Source organism: Daucus carota, chromosome 3 (genome assembly GCF_001625215.2).
Source record: "Daucus carota subsp. sativus chromosome 3, DH1 v3.0, whole genome shotgun sequence".
Taxonomy (NCBI): domain Eukaryota; kingdom Viridiplantae; phylum Streptophyta; class Magnoliopsida; order Apiales; family Apiaceae; genus Daucus; species Daucus carota.
In genome coordinates this window covers 45,879,120-45,895,423 of record NC_030383.2, presented here as the reverse complement: position 1 = coordinate 45,895,423, position 16,304 = coordinate 45,879,120, and the positions used below count along the sequence as shown (strand labels likewise).

General features: G+C 37.0%; 2 protein-coding genes across 2 annotated transcripts; both read left to right on the top strand.

The window, feature by feature from the left end:
• Positions 1–10,630: 10,630 nt before the first annotated feature.
• Positions 10,631–12,907, top strand: LOC108211737 (lysM domain receptor-like kinase 4). The gene has a single exon (XM_017383415.2). It carries the CDS (start codon positions 10,858–10,860, stop codon positions 12,790–12,792), a length of 1,935 nt encoding a protein of 644 aa, XP_017238904.1. The 5' UTR covers positions 10,631–10,857; the 3' UTR covers positions 12,793–12,907.
• Positions 12,908–14,226: 1,319 nt separating this feature from the next.
• Positions 14,227–16,056, top strand: LOC108212551 (lysM domain receptor-like kinase 4). The gene has a single exon (XM_017384278.1). It carries the CDS (start codon positions 14,227–14,229, stop codon positions 16,054–16,056), a length of 1,830 nt encoding a protein of 609 aa, XP_017239767.1.
• Positions 16,057–16,304: the final 248 nt, after the last annotated feature.

Sequence of the window (16,304 nt, the reverse complement as noted above, 5' to 3'; positions counted from 1 at the left end):
ATCACCAATCATATCAACTGAACTGGGTGCACCCACGTATCCTGAACATATAATCAAAATGGCCAAAACTCCTCCCAAGAGCTAACAGAAGGATACGCCGTGACCAATCACACTGTCACGGAAGTGTCATGTCAATGGTGCCGCAAAGACATGGCTGTAGTACCCCCACAGCTGGGAAACTCGGTATACCCTATATCTCTCTAAGGGTTCAAACAAAACAATTTTCACAACTTTAAAATCACATGGTACCTATATTTCAAATAAACTGAACAAATCATATTTTGTAAATTCTTTGAAAACCGCATCACAAATATTTCAATCTCTCAAAACAGATTTTTAAAATAATTTTCGGAAATCAAAACAGTCAAATGAATAGCACAAATCAACTTAGCAAATCGGACGGATTAAAATAGGACAGATCAAATTCATTTAATATCGAAAGGAGTAGCGCTGAATAAAATGAATAGAATCCGTACCTCGAAAATAGCTAATCGAACACTCACGAGAATCCGGAAATAATTCGCTAAACTCCCGACTCCGAACCTAAATATAAAATTATAATTAATTACAAGCCATCGGCTTAATAACTACATAATACGTGATAGAATGCGTGTCCTGTAATATAACTCATGCTCGTGCTTCAGTCACAGTACTCGTACACTAGATTAACTTTACCCACTGTGAATTACTGTACTAAACATGGCACATGCGAGGGTGTGAGTATTAATATGCACCTCAACAATCATATATCATGGCAGGAGCTAATGGTTCATCACCGTACAAGAAGCATTCATTATAATAATAATAAATTTATAAGTATGTAATCTACCTGAATTAATGAATCAAAAATCCTGCTCCTGTGTTTCTTTCCTTCTCGTCTACGCGCCTCCGTTTCTTAACATCTAGGGCTTAATAAGATTGTGTTCTGATGCGAAGGTCTTATGTGAATATATACAGTCCTCCTGGATATCCTATTACTACTATAACTCTAATAATTAATATTAACCGTTTTATTATCTAATTACTAAATCTATTCTAAATCAAATCATTTTAAAATACTAAGTATTATTACTAACTTATATTACTAATTCTTTTTCAAACCAAATTACCAAACTAATATTATTAATACTATTCTAATTCAGATTTACTAATAATAATAATAAATAAATGCAGATATTACATATATACCCCCTTAAAAAGGATTCCGTCCCCGGAATCTAACGAAACTAATACTCGTACCTGAATCGAATAAGTGCGGATATCTCTCACGAATAGATTCCTCTAATTCCCAAGTAGCCTCTCGCTCCGAATGATTCTTCCACAAAACTTTGACAAACAAAATATTTTTCTTCCTCATTACTCGCTCCTCTCGATCTAAAATAGCTTCCGCTTCTTCCTCACAAGATAGATCCTCCATAATCTTATGTAATGGATACTGAACCACGTGAAACGGATGATACTTATAGCCCTTCAGAACAGACACATGAAACACATTATGCACATGAGACAACTGCGGTGGCAAAGCAACTCTATATGCCACCTCACCCACTCTCTCTATAACATCAAAAGGACCCACATATCTCGGACTAAGTTTCCCTTTCATACCAAAACGCTTAACACCCTTACAAGGAGACACTTTCAAAAACACATGATCACCGGGTTCAAATCCACCAAACTTTCTCTTCTGATCTGCATAAATCTTTTGACGTGATTGAGCCTTCTGTAAATTTTCTCTAGCCTGCGCCACTTTCTCATTAGTCACTCTAACCAACTCTGGCCCTTCAATATCTCTCTCTCCAACCTCATCCCAACAAGTCGGTGCCCTACACCTCCTACCATACAAAGCCTCAAATGGTGGCATGCCAATACTTGCGTGCCAGCTGTTATTATATGCGAACTCAACAAGATACAAATACTTATCCCAATCGCTTGTCCACTCTAAGGCACAAGCTCTCAACATGTCCTCCAATGTCTGAATCGTCCTCTCTGACTGTCCATCTGTCTGAGGATGAAAGGCCGTACTAAAATTAAGTTTTGTTCCCCAAGCTCGCTGAAATCCCTTCCAAAAGTGTGATGTGAACCTCGTATCTCTGTCAGAAACTATAGACACAGGCATATCATGAAGTCTAACAATATCCCTCTGAAAAATCTCCGCCAACTCATGAACAGGAGTAGTCTCTCGAATAGGCAAGAAATGAGCAGATTTAGTAAGTCTATCAACTACCACCCATATGACATCATTCTTCCTAAAAGTCCTTGGTAAACCGGTCACAAAATCCATGGTTATGTTTTCCCACTTCCAAATCGGAATATCTAACTGCTGTAACAATCCACTAGGTCTCTGATGTTCTATCTTCACCTGCTGACATGTAAGACACTTTCCCACAAACTCCGCTATATCTCGCTTCATTCCATTCCACCAAAAATGTGTCTTCAAATCCCTATACATCTTAGTAGAACCCGGATGAATAGAAAATGAAGAACTATGAGCCTCGGTCAAAATTGCCTCACGAATTGCCAAATCTGAAGGAACACAAAGTTTACTACCCAACCATATCACACCCTCATCATCAACACGAAAATCGGTTTGCTTCCCATTCGCCAACTCCAATCTAATAGCATCCAACTCCGAATCATTCTTTTGAGCATCCTTAATCTTCGAAATAAGATTAGGTTCCACCTTTAAGCTTGCTACACTGCCATCTGACCCTCTAACATACAACTCCACATCTAAGCGCTCTAAATCCGTAATAAGGTGCGGCTGAGTAACAAGAGATGCCACACTCCCGAAGTTCTTCCTACTAAGAGCATCCGCCACCACATTAGCTTTCCCTGGATGGTACTGTATCTTAGCATCATAATCCTTAAGAAGTTCAAGCCACCTCCTCTGCCTCATGTTCAACTCCTTCTGCGTAAAAATGTACTTAAGACTCTTGTGATCAGTGAAGATATCACAAGTCTCTCCATATAGATAATGTCTCCAAATCTTCAATGCAAATACCACTGCTGCTAACTCCAAGTCATGGGTCGGATAATTCACCTCATAGGGCTTAAGCTGTCTAGAGGCGTAAGAAATCACCTTCCCATGCTGCATAAGAACACACCCCAAACCTCTCTTGGAAGCATCACTGTAAACCTGATATCCCCCACTGCCTGATGGTAAAACAAGAATAGGAGCTGACACCAACCTCTTCTTTAGCTCTTGGAAACTCTGTTCACGATCATCATTCCACTCGAACTTAGCACCCTTCCTCATTAGTTGAGTCATTGGCAAGGCTATGGACGAAAACCCCTCAACAAAGCGCCTGTAGTAGCCCGCCAAACCCAAGAAACTCCTCACCTCTGTAACATTGCTAGGTCTTGGCCAATTTGTGATAGCCTCGACTTTCGCAGGATCCAACTCAATTCCTTTACCAGACACAATATGCCCTAGAAATGCAACCTGCTCCAACCAAAACTCACACTTTGAAAATTTGGCAAACAATTTCTTCTCTCTCAAAATTCCCAACACGATGCGCAAATGCTCCTCATGCTCCTCCTTACTCCTAGAGTATATCAAAATATCATCAATGAAGACCACAACAAACTTATCAAGGTAATCATGAAAGATCCGGTTCATCAAGTCCATAAACACGGCTGGTGCATTCGTCAACCCAAAAGACATCACAAGAAACTCATAGTGACCATATCGAGTGCGAAAAGCTGTCTTAGGAATATCCTCATCTCTTACTCGTAACTGGTGGTAACCCGATCTCAAATCAATCTTTGAAAAATACTTCGCCCCTTGCAACTGATCGAACAAATCATCAATACGTGGCAACGGATACCTGTTCCTGATAGTCACCTTATTCAACTCCCTATAGTCAATACACAATCTCATAGACCCATCCTTCTTCTTCACAAACAACACTGGAGCACCCCACGGAGACACACTAGGCCTGATAAATCCCCTATCCAATAACTCTTGCAACTGCTCTTTCAACTCATGCAACTCTAGTGGGGCCATCCTGTACGGCGTCTTAGAAATAGGCTCTGCACCTGGAACAAGTTCAATACTAAACTCCACTTCTCGATGCGGTGGCAAACCTGGTAACTCATCGGGAAACACATCTGCATATTCACTCACAACTGCATAATCCTCTAGACGAGACTCAACCTTGGATGTATCCTTTACAAAAGCAAGATAACCATCACAACCCTTAGACAAGAGCTTCTTCGCCTTAAGAGCTGAAATCAACTTAACCTCCCCTTTTGGCTGAGACCCCTGGTATACATACTCTGGCTTATTCACATCCCCAAAGATAACCCGTTTCTCCTCACAATTAATCGTCGCCCTATACTTACTCAACCAATCCATACCCAAAATAATGTCAAAGTCATGCATCATCATCGGAAGCAAGTTGACCTTATAATTTCTATCCCCCACAACTATCAAACACTCTCGGTACACATCAGTTATAATAACAGAAGTCCCCATAGGGGTAGCAATAGACATATGCGGAGATAATAATGAAGGTAAAACACCAAGATAACGAACATATGATAGGGATACCACCGAATGAGTCGAACCAGTATCAAATAACACATAAGCATCACGTGTACCCACAAAGACCGTTCCAGAAACAGTACCTGGATTAGTTGCTGCCTGAGAAGAAGTCAATGCGAAGACTCTGCCTGTAGGATTCTGCTGATTCGGCTGACCTCCACTGCCACTACCTCCATCACCATTATTACGTGGACAGTCCTTTAACCTATGATCCATCGAACCACACGAGAAACATGCCCCAGTCTGTTTGTAACAAGCTCTGCCCGGATGGTGTCTACCACATGTAGCACAAGGAGCCACCGGAATCATATTGGGGTTACCCCCATACGCTGGATAACGTCCCTGTCCCCTCTGACGATTCTGCCACTGTCTAGGTTGCTGCTGAAACTGCTGAGTCTGCCCCTGCTGAGCCTGCCCTTGACCACTATACTGATTCTGTCTCTGACCATAAGCTGTATGACCTCCCCTATTCTGGTTCTGTCCACGCCATTGTCCATACCGACTGTTCTGACCACCATACCCCTGTCTACCCTGCGCTGTGACTAGCTGATCATCTCTACCCCTCTTACGACCACTGTCAGATCTGTTAGTCCGAAAGTCTATACGCTCCTTCTCAACATCCTTGGCTGCATCAGCCACCTCTGCTACATTCTGAAATCTGGAAGAAATGATAGACATCCTAAGAGACGACTTCAGCCCCCATTTAAATTTTTCTGCCTGCTGTGCTGCAGTCCCTGCAGAAGTCCCAGCAAATCCCGCCAACCTGATAAATCTCGCAAGATACTCAGTGATACTCTCATCATGCTTCTGCTCAATAGAATTAAACTCTCTCATATAACCATCCTTCTCTGCCTTTGAGAAGTACTGCTCATAAAACAAATCTGTGAACCCCTGCCAAGTCAATGCCTCAACAAATGCATCACCCCTGATAGTCTTCACTCCTCTCCACCACCTCTGAGCATCCCCCTCTAACTTATACACAGCCAACCTCACCTTTGTAGCGTCATCACATCCCAATGCATCAAAAATCTTCTCAAGATGAACAATCCAATTTTCAGCATCAATAGGTTGTGGTGCTGAATGAAAAGAATCCGGTTTCTGCTTAACAAACCTATCGAACCAAGCTAGTGCATCAGGCTGATTTTGTTGCTCTTCATTATTTCCTGGGTTTCCCTGATTTTGCCCAGCTTGTTGCAAAGCCTGAGTCACTGCTTGAGCTATCAACTGAGCTAACTCAGCTGCACCAATGTTAACGTTATCGCGCCTAGGATTCTCACGTCTAGGAGGCATCTACAATATAAGAAACGAAACGAATAAGGAAACGAGATTAGATAAGAAAATAGTACAAGCAGATATCAAATGAATTGCGCAGATGAAGTGAGCAGTTGAAATGAATTTAAACAGAATACCCATCCTAACGTCTACCCATTCTCACAGGTCAACCTAAATAGGTTTTCTACAGGAAAGAACCTCGCTCTGATGCCAACTTTGTAACACCCCCATCTTAAATTAAGACGAGGAGTTACCTACAAACCCAAAACCTGCAAACAGAGCGCTAATATATTCGAAACAATAATAAACAGGTCTAATAATTCCTAAAATGATGTAAATCCTCCAAAACAATTAAATCCGAATAATGCGAATAAATAGAATCTCTAACAATAAAATCCGAATAAATGCTAGAAGTCCATAAATCCTAAAAATGCGAAAAGAATGGGCTGCTCTCCATCACACAGTCCCGAATCCCCCTAAGTACCTGCCAGAAGAAGAATACGGCATGAGCCAAATGCCCAGTACGGATTGGAAGCATTTATAAAACCAGAAACACTTAAAATATTTTGACAGTAATATAAATCAGTTATTTTTTTAAAATAACAGGCTGAAGCAACAAGGGGTTAGGATATTTCATACCGAGATCATATCAGAACATATACAGATACACACATCATAGGGTACCTAATGTGTGCAACAAATCGGATAACGTGTACGGCATATACAACGTCACCGCCAAATCACCAATCATATCAACTGAACTGGGTGCACCCACGTATCCTGAACATATAATCAAAATGGCCAAAACTCCTCCCAAGAGCTAACAGAAGGATACGCCGTGACCAATCACACTGTCACGGAAGTGTCATGTCAATGGTGCCGCAAAGACATGGCTGTAGTACCCCCACAGCTGGGAAACTCGGTATACCCTATATCTCTCTAAGGGTTCAAACAAAACAATTTTCACAACTTTAAAATCACATGGTACCTATATTTCAAATAAACTGAACAAATCATATTTTGTAAATTCTTTGAAAACCGCATCACAAATATTTCAATCTCTCAAAACAGATTTTTAAAATAATTTTCGGAAATCAAAACAGTCAAATGAATAGCACAAATCAACTTAGCAAATCGGACGGATTAAAATAGGACAGATCAAATTCATTTAATATCGAAAGGAGTAGCGCTGAATAAAATGAATAGAATCCGTACCTCGAAAATAGCTAATCGAACACTCACGAGAATCCGGAAATAATTCGCTAAACTCCCGACTCCGAACCTAAATATAAAATTATAATTAATTACAAGCCATCGGCTTAATAACTACATAATACGTGATAGAATGCGTGTCCTGTAATATAACTCATGCTCGTGCTTCAGTCACAGTACTCGTACACTAGATTAACTTTACCCACTGTGAATTACTGTACTAAACATGGCACATGCGAGGGTGTGAGTATTAATATGCACCTCAACAATCATATATCATGGCAGGAGCTAATGGTTCATCACCGTACAAGAAGCATTCATTATAATAATAATAAATTTATAAGTATGTAATCTACCTGAATTAATGAATCAAAAATCCTGCTCCTGTGTTTCTTTCCTTCTCGTCTACGCGCCTCCGTTTCTTAACATCTAGGGCTTAATAAGATTGTGTTCTGATGCGAAGGTCTTATGTGAATATATACAGTCCTCCTGGATATCCTATTACTACTATAACTCTAATAATTAATATTAACCGTTTTATTATCTAATTACTAAATCTATTCTAAATCAAATCATTTTAAAATACTAAGTATTATTACTAACTTATATTACTAATTCTTTTTCAAACCAAATTACCAAACTAATATTATTAATACTATTCTAATTCAGATTTACTAATAATAATAATAAATAAATGCAGATATTACAGTTCTTCACAAGTCACAACTCTAATTTTAATGGGTCATATATATATATATACACGTTACATTCACACACACGCATATGTATTCTTTATATATGTCATAACACGTAATGTGTTATTATATATATATAAATATGATAACATTTCACGATCTTTATTAACTTAAATTTTCACGTACTTCATATTGATCATAGTATTGTACACTTGTACTATAATAAATAAACAAATATGAGTATTATTTTTGAACTATAAACCAAGATTAAACTCTAGTGATACAAGTTCATCAAATTTCATATAACTAAAATAAAAGTCAGATTGACACATGAACTTGTATATATGCCGAAAACAATTTCTTATGAAAGTAAGTATATTGATACAATTTTATGATCCGATACACAATGATTTTTTTGATTATATACGATAATTGATACTCCCTCCGTCCCTCCCATTTCTTTACACAGTCTTTTTACACAGTCTTTTTTGGAATGTCCCATCCAATTCTTTACATTTCAAAACTTACCCAAAATAGTTAATGGGTCCCACCACTTCTTCACTTTTCTTTCCTTTTCACACTACTTTTACTCCACTATCTTCTTTTTATACATTAAAATCAATGGGTCCCACCACTTCACCCACTTTTCTTTCTCTTTTCCACTACTTTATACATATTTCTTAACCTCCGTGCCCAACCCAATGCCCAACCCAAATGATAAGAATTGGGAGGGACGGAGGGAGTAATTTTTATTAGAAAAATTAAAAAAAATTTATTCAAAAAAGTTCATCCTACCTACATCTTATATATTTTAGGTTAGTTTGTATCTTATTTTTGTAAGTCATCAGTTTATACACAAATAAATATCTTTCAATTTAAAATTGAAAATGATATAAGATCTACGAATATAAGACTCGGCGCTCCTAACTTGGACTTTTCTATGGAGAACAATAAAATTATATGATTCCATGCTTATTGTTCAAAAGAGTTACTGTTTTTGGCTAGACTTTTAAGTCTAAGCTCCAGGTTTAAATATGAGAAATAACTTAACAATACTGTTTATGATTTTGTTAAAAAAAAGTTTAATTTAACTTTAAACTTACAAGTGAAAAAAGTTTAGAATCCTCTCTTTTCTAGTGACCTATTTTCATCTTCAAAAATTGATTTTACAAAAATCTAAATTACACTTTAAATGATAATTTTGTAATAGTTTTTACTATATAATAATTTTTTTTATCTCATATTGTAAATATCAAAAAGATTATCCAAATACATGAATATAAGTCACTTTTCACTTATAAATAATATTTCCTTTATAAACAATAAGTCCTTGTTGAAAATTAAAGCAAATGGACACATGACTCCAATATTGATGCCGGTTTTTTGGGCTTTTCAGAAAAATATGCTCATTTTTCAATTTTTCATAAAAATATTTTTAATTTTAAAAAATAAAAAAAACTTTAATTCTTTAAAAAACAATAAAAATATTATCACTTGATTTTTTTTTTTTTCAAATTTACTGTGTTAGAATCAGATGTAAGTAGATACAAACAAATTCAACATACAATGTAATAAAAAAAAAAACTCTAATTTTTTCTAAAAAAATTGCTTTATATTGTATTTGGTAGCAAATCGTATTAAAAAAATTGCATTTAGTTGCTTTTAGTTGTCGACAGTATTTTCGCAAATATTTTTAAAATATAATACAATTATAAAAAAAACATAATATTTTTGATAAATTTCCCTTTATATTTTAGTGAAGAGTAAGGATGGAATTTAGTCGAATATGTGCATGTTTTATTCATCTTATTTATTTTTAAATAACTCAATAAGTTATTCGTGATGAAAAAAGTTTTTATTTTTGAAATAGCATATAAATTAACATGGTTTTTTCATAAAGTAAGTTTTTATTTATGAAATGTTTCTAAAAACTTAATTCTGAAAATTAATAGATAAAACAACAGATTGGTTTTAATATGAATTCTTATAAACGCCACCAATCTTGGATTTATAATTGCTCATTTAAATTCAGTCTGTTTTCAAATCATTATTATGATATTGCACCCAAATTTAACTCAAGTTAGAATATAAATACTTTTACTAAATTCGATTTAATTTGAGAGAATATCGAACTACTAAGACTTGTTTACTCTAAAAAAATCCGATCGTTCAAAAATCTCGATAAAAATTCAGATTTTTCATAATATTAGATTTGTTTTAAGCTCTCAGACCGTGCTGGACCAGGTATATTTTAGAATCGGAATTTTCAAATTCTTTCGGACGAGATTTCAAATTTTAGTTTTTCTGGACATTTCTGCCCGGTCCTGGACTCCAGGGTCTGCTATGGCGGCACGCGCATCGGCGCATGTTCCAGCTCATCCCTCGGTTCTATTCAGATGTCCTCTTATTTTTGCTTATATTTTCTACTCTTTAATACTTATATTTAAGCGCACGCGTTATCCATTTATTTTTTTGGACAAGTCACTATAATTCTTTTGTTAATGAATAATCTATTCTAATGTGGAACATCTTTTTACTCACAAAATAAAAAATAAAAACTTCTTCAATAATCTAAATTAGAGAAGAAACTTTAAAAAAAAATAGAAAAAGGATTTACTAAAATTTTGATTTCTCGTTACTTAAAATCAGTTAATAACAAATAAATAATACGCAGGAAGAGGTTATGGGCTGCCATAATCTCCAGCCGTGAGTTCGATGGAGCCTTTTTGGAGTCAAGCTAAAAGTTGAGAACTTTATCTTTTTCTTCTTATATATTGCTTTAAAATTACACTATTCAAATAATATCTTTATTTATTCATATTTAATTAATTAGGTAACACTCAACATCGTCTGTTTGACGGCAATATTCGACCGTATAACAATTGACCCAGCAGATTTCTTAGAGTTGAAATTGTCTTTAGCAATGATCAAACAAAGAAATTGTCAAACTTAGCAGAAATTTAGTCATATTCAGATCACTAGATCTTTCAAATAATGTGATTCTGACCAACTTTATTATCATGCATGGATAGTTCATTCTTTTCAAACCCAAACTCACAAAACCTTAAACTCATCAGGAACATTATCATCATTAGCAACAAAACTTGAGGCAAGTTCTGCTACCACTTTGTAATGAATTATCATCATCATCGTCATCATTATTTCGCGATCATCTATGCTTTGTCTACTGTTCTATTACTATCTTTCCCTTGCTTGATCAAGGCGCAACAACCTTACATTCGAAAGGCCATCACACCTTGTGAAGTTTCTGATAACTCAACCACAAACCTTGGCTACATTTACAATGGTATCACCCCAACTTGCCAAGCTTACCTCACTTTCAGGTCTCAGCCTCCACTTTTCAACTCTGTTTCCACCATTTCGAGTTTATTGTCTGTTAATCCGTCTCAGCTAGCGCAACTGAATTCAGTTTCAGAGGATGAAACCTTTGTACAAGACAAAATGGTTCTTGTTCCTGTAAACTGCTCGCGCTCTGCCTCGGGCCAGTACTATCAAGCCAGCATTTCATATGTTGTCCGGCCAATTGATGGCTTTTTTGTCATTGCTAACAATACTTTAGAAGGGCTGTCAACGTGTCAAGCTATCGAGGCTCAGAATAATGTGAGTTCCACTGAATTGGATGTTGGTATGAGAATTGAAGTTCCTTTGAGGTGTGCTTGTCCAACTCAGAGTCAGAGTGATGGTGGTGTCAAGTATTTGCTTAGTTATTTGGTTACTTTTGGCCAAACTGTTGATATTATCAGCAGAGGATTTGGAGTGGAAACTAGTAGGATTTTGGAAGCTAATGGGCTATCAGAAGGAGACACTGTATATCCATTCACTACCCTTTTAATTCCTTTACAAAATCCACCTACAACTTCTCAAGTTACAGGGCCAGATACTTCACCGCCACCTCCTCCAAGTCCACCGCTTTCTCCACCAGGTAAAAGCTCCAGCAAAGCATGGATATATGCTGTAGCTGGAGTTCTTGGAGGCCTTGCTTTGTTATCAGTTATAGGAGTCACTATTTTCTGTTTATTTTTCCGCAAAAGTAAGAAGCAGTTGAACTCTGGAATCGTCTCAGATAGTTATAAGGCTCGTGAGAAAACAACAGACAAGAAGTTGGAAGTTGAAGATTCTGATTTCTTTGACAGTGTGTCTAGTATAGCAGAATCTCTCAAAGTGTATAGTTTTGCGGAACTTCAAGCTGCAACTCAGAATTTCAGTCCTAGTTGTTGGATTAAGGGGTCAGTTTACCGTGGTTCATTCAATGGGGATCTAGCTGCAATCAAGAGGATAAGTGGAGATGTATCAAAGGAAATTAGTATATTGAACAAGATCAACCATTTCAATCTTATTCGCCTTTCTGGTGTCTGTTTCAACGATGGAGATTGGTACCTTGTTTATGAATATGCTGTTAACGGTCATTTGACTGAATGGATATTTAACAGCAACAATCAGAAGCTCCTGACATGGACTCAGAGAATTCAGATCGCGTTGGATGTGGCAACAGGGCTCAACTATCTGCATAGCTATGCGTTCCCTCCTTATGTTCACAAGGATATTAAGAGTGACACAGTTCTTCTTGATGGTGATTATCGAGCCAAAATATTTAACTTTGATCTAGCAAGATCAGCTAATGGGGAAGGAGGTCAATTCGTCTTGACCAGGCATATAGTTGGAACAAAAGGTCACATGGCTCCTGAGTATCTGGAAAATGGTATGGTATCAACAAAGCTCGACGTTTATTCATTTGGGATTCTTATGTTAGAGATGCTCACTGGGAAAGAAGTAGCTTATTTGTATGGAGAAAAAGCTGACTTATCCGATGTCCTAGGACCAATTCTAAATAAAGAAAATGGCAAAGAGAATCTAAGCGGCTTCATTGATATCTCTCTCCAGAGGAATTATCCAGCTGAACTTGCCTTATTTATGGTCAGACTAATTGCTAACTGCATCAAGAGTGATCCGTCAGGTCGCCCCGACATGAATGAAATAGTGCAAAGTCTCTTGAGAATATTGAAGACTTCGGTTTCATGGGAAAGATCAATAAGCATATCAGAATAGCATTATTTGTGTATGATCTTAGTGTTGAAATATTTTCTAGGTTTGATTCTTCTCTATTGTATTATATTTGTGTGATTCATTATTAATACAGATTATGTTTCTTATTAAAAGAAAAGTTTAATGATTTCTCTTCGAAAGGAGGAATCATCTATATCAGGCGGCTTGCTAAATTTCTGTACAAGCTAAGAATCAGTTTTGCATTTAAAATTTATGTTAAATTTTAACTGGTAAAGCCGCGAGTATAGTTGATGATCAGCTGCTCGCGAGCACACGTTTGAAAGCTTGCTAACAGTATAAACAAATTGCTCGTGTGAAAACAATGCTGATAAATGATACTCTCACCAGAAAAATAAGTAAGGAAATGACACGAAAAAGCAACTTGCGAATAGTTCGTTATTTTAACGAGTCAGAGTCTGGAATTATTTGAAAACTCAAATTTAGGTATGCATCACTGGATTATTTATTCACTGGCTGCGTTTGAACACCGGAAAACTCGGAGCATCGTACTCTTCATCTCCAATGTGAAGACATTTTTTATCATTTGAGTTGGCCTGTGGAAATGGTAAGGATGTAGACATGTTCAACATCCTTTGCTTAATTCAGATTTAATGTTATACTAAGCCGATCGGTCTTCAAAAGCTTTTCTGTTTGATTTCTTACGATGTTTCCTCAATGAATCGTAACAAAATGCTCCTGTACTTGGCAGATGGTGACTTCATTACTTGGATCCTTATCACTTGAACTCGTTCTTAACAAGCAGCAGGCGAGGCAGCTGGAATCGTTGCCTCAACTCGTCTTGTTTAAAAGCAAGGTTAAGCGGCCTAATCAATCAACGATCAAATTCTGTCAGAAAACAATTAGCACATTCTGAGCCGTAAACATGATTATTGTTTTTCAATACTGTCAAGTGTCAACATATTCATGAGGACATAAACTGCTGTAACATAGTGTACACATTTATAAGATAAACAAACAATTACTATCATCACATTGTCCTCCCGTGTTCTCACTTCCAGCTGACAGCAGCTTATAAGTTGTTTATTCCTGGCCGCGTTCTATTTTGTTCGAATGTCCATGTCAATGTGTCACGACCAAATATACTAATCATGTCATGAATAGTTTCCACTCTACACTAAGTCTTTGATGATCGTTTGGGTTTGGTCTTTGTTCGAAAAGGTAAGCTGGTATAGACTTAGAAACACTTTTTATTTAATTCAGATATACTCATCTCGAAAAGTCGAAGCTTGTTTGCTAGTGAGATTTTTGATTCTTAATATATTTAGATGATGCATTTATGCTCATCGAAGTCAACTACATTGCAACTACCTCATTTTAGGAGAGCCTAACATATACTTTAAGTTTGTGATCATCAGACTTTATACACAGCTTCAGACTCTCCTCTGTTATCAGTTTATTCAAGAATTATAGTTCGCTATGAATCATTTTTCTTTTAATTTGTTCATGTTCTTTGCTACTTTAATTTCAGGTGCATATGCCCAACAAAATTACTCAGGTCCTTTGGTGTGGGACTGCAATAACACTGACGAAGCAGGTCCTTCTCCGGCTTTTCTTTACACTTGTAATGGTGAGAGGAAACCATGCCGGGCCTTTTTGATCTTCAGACCTCAACCTCCTTATGCTTCGGTGGCCAACATATCCATGCTCACTTCTTCAGACCCGTCAGAGCTTGCTCGCGTTAACAATGTTTCCATCTTTGCAGTCTTTAAACCAAACATAGAAGTGATTGTTCCTGTTACTTGTGCATGTTCTGGTCAATACTATCAGGCCAACACCTCTTACACTGTGGCTCCATTTGATACCTATTATACAGTGTCTACGTATAATTATCAGTCCTTGACGACTTGTGATTCTGTAACGCGTCAAAATCCTTACAATGCATTGGAGTTGAAGATTGGCACTAAATTGCTGATACCACTTAGATGTGCCTGTCCGACGAAAGAACAAAAAGTTGATGGCACAAATTTTCTTTTGACGTATGGGGTTATTGGCGATGAAACTGTATCACAAATCAGTGACAGTTTCAAGGTAAAAAGTACAAGTGTAACTTATGCAAATGGGCTATCTGAAGAAGCATCAGTTCTTTATGGGGCGACGACTATATTAATTCCATTGCAGAAAGAGCCTGCTGGCCCTCTAACAAGAATCAATTCTTCCTCTTCAAAGTCAAAGAAGGGAGTTTTCATTGGAATTGCAGGTGGTATTTCATTCGCGGCTTTCTGTCTTGTTTTGTTTCTATGCTATACGCGCAAACATGAAGTAGATGATTATAAAAAGCAGAGATGGGAATTACCACGAGATCTTTTAGCAGGTGTTGCTCATCATGTTGACCAGAATTGCTTAAAAGTTTTTGATTTTGATGAATTAGAGGAGGCCACGGAGAATTTTAGTCCTGAGAACAAATTGGGGACTTCTGTTTATCACGGGGTTCTTCGTGGGAAGATGTTAGCCGTTAAAAGGATGAGCAGAGATATATCTAGAGAGGTTCACATTCTCAAAAGGATCAATCACTTTAACTTGATTGCACTATATGGGGCCTGTGAGCATGGTAATATGTTGTATCTTGTTTATGAGCTTATGGAAAATGGTTGCTTGAAAGAATGGCTCAGAAAAAAGAGCAGCCCAAAGATTCATAGTTGGAATTGCAGGATTAGTATTGCTTTGGATGTAGCCAATGGACTCTTGTATCTGCATAATTTCACCAGTCCAGCATATGTGCATAAGGACATCAATAGTAGCAATATATTACTCAACAGAGATCTAAGAGCCAAGATTGCTAACTTCAGCTTAGCAAGATCAGCCGACATAGGGGAAAATGGAAACTCCTCCATTAAATTTTCTATGGAAACAAAAGGCTACAAGGCACCTGAATACTTAGAAGCTAACAAAGTGTCACCTAAGGTGGATATTTATGCATTCGGGGTTGTTCTGCTGGAACTAATTACAGGTAGAGAAGTTGTTTTGAAGCAGGATGGAGAAGAGGTTTTGCTGTCTGAAAAAGTACTAGCAATTATGAATGAAAAAGATAATGAAACTAAGCTTCAAGAACTCGTAGACCCCTGTCTGCAGATGAAGCATCCACTTGGTTACATTATTGATCAAACTGATTTGACTCTGCGGATGATAAATTTAAGCGTCGCCTGTTTACAAGTAGAGCCATCGAGGAGATTAACTGCATCTGAAGTGGTTTCAACTCTGCTGAAGATCCAGATGGATGCTCTGAGGCCAGAATTTTTATCCATGTAGCAGTTCTCCAAGCTTCATAGCCTCTTTATCGTATGCATTTCCATGTATTTGAAAATATTAAATTGTGTGTTGCACATGAATGTACTTCTCATTTTGATGGTTGTTTCAAAAGATTAATTAAATTAGTAATAAAATAAAAGTTGTGGCAACAAAGTACAGGGTATTGACACTCCAAAACTAACATTACTTTGCAAAGGCTTCTATATTTACAAACTCTGCTCTCACAATTTAACCTTTAAGAAACTATA

Excerpts from the sequence above, each read along its gene's own strand:
- LOC108211737 (XM_017383415.2), top strand. The coding sequence starts at position 10,858 with ATGAATTATCATCATCATCGTCATCATTATTTCGCGATCATCTATGCT.
- LOC108212551 (XM_017384278.1), top strand. The coding sequence starts at position 14,227 with ATGAATCATTTTTCTTTTAATTTGTTCATGTTCTTTGCTACTTTAATT.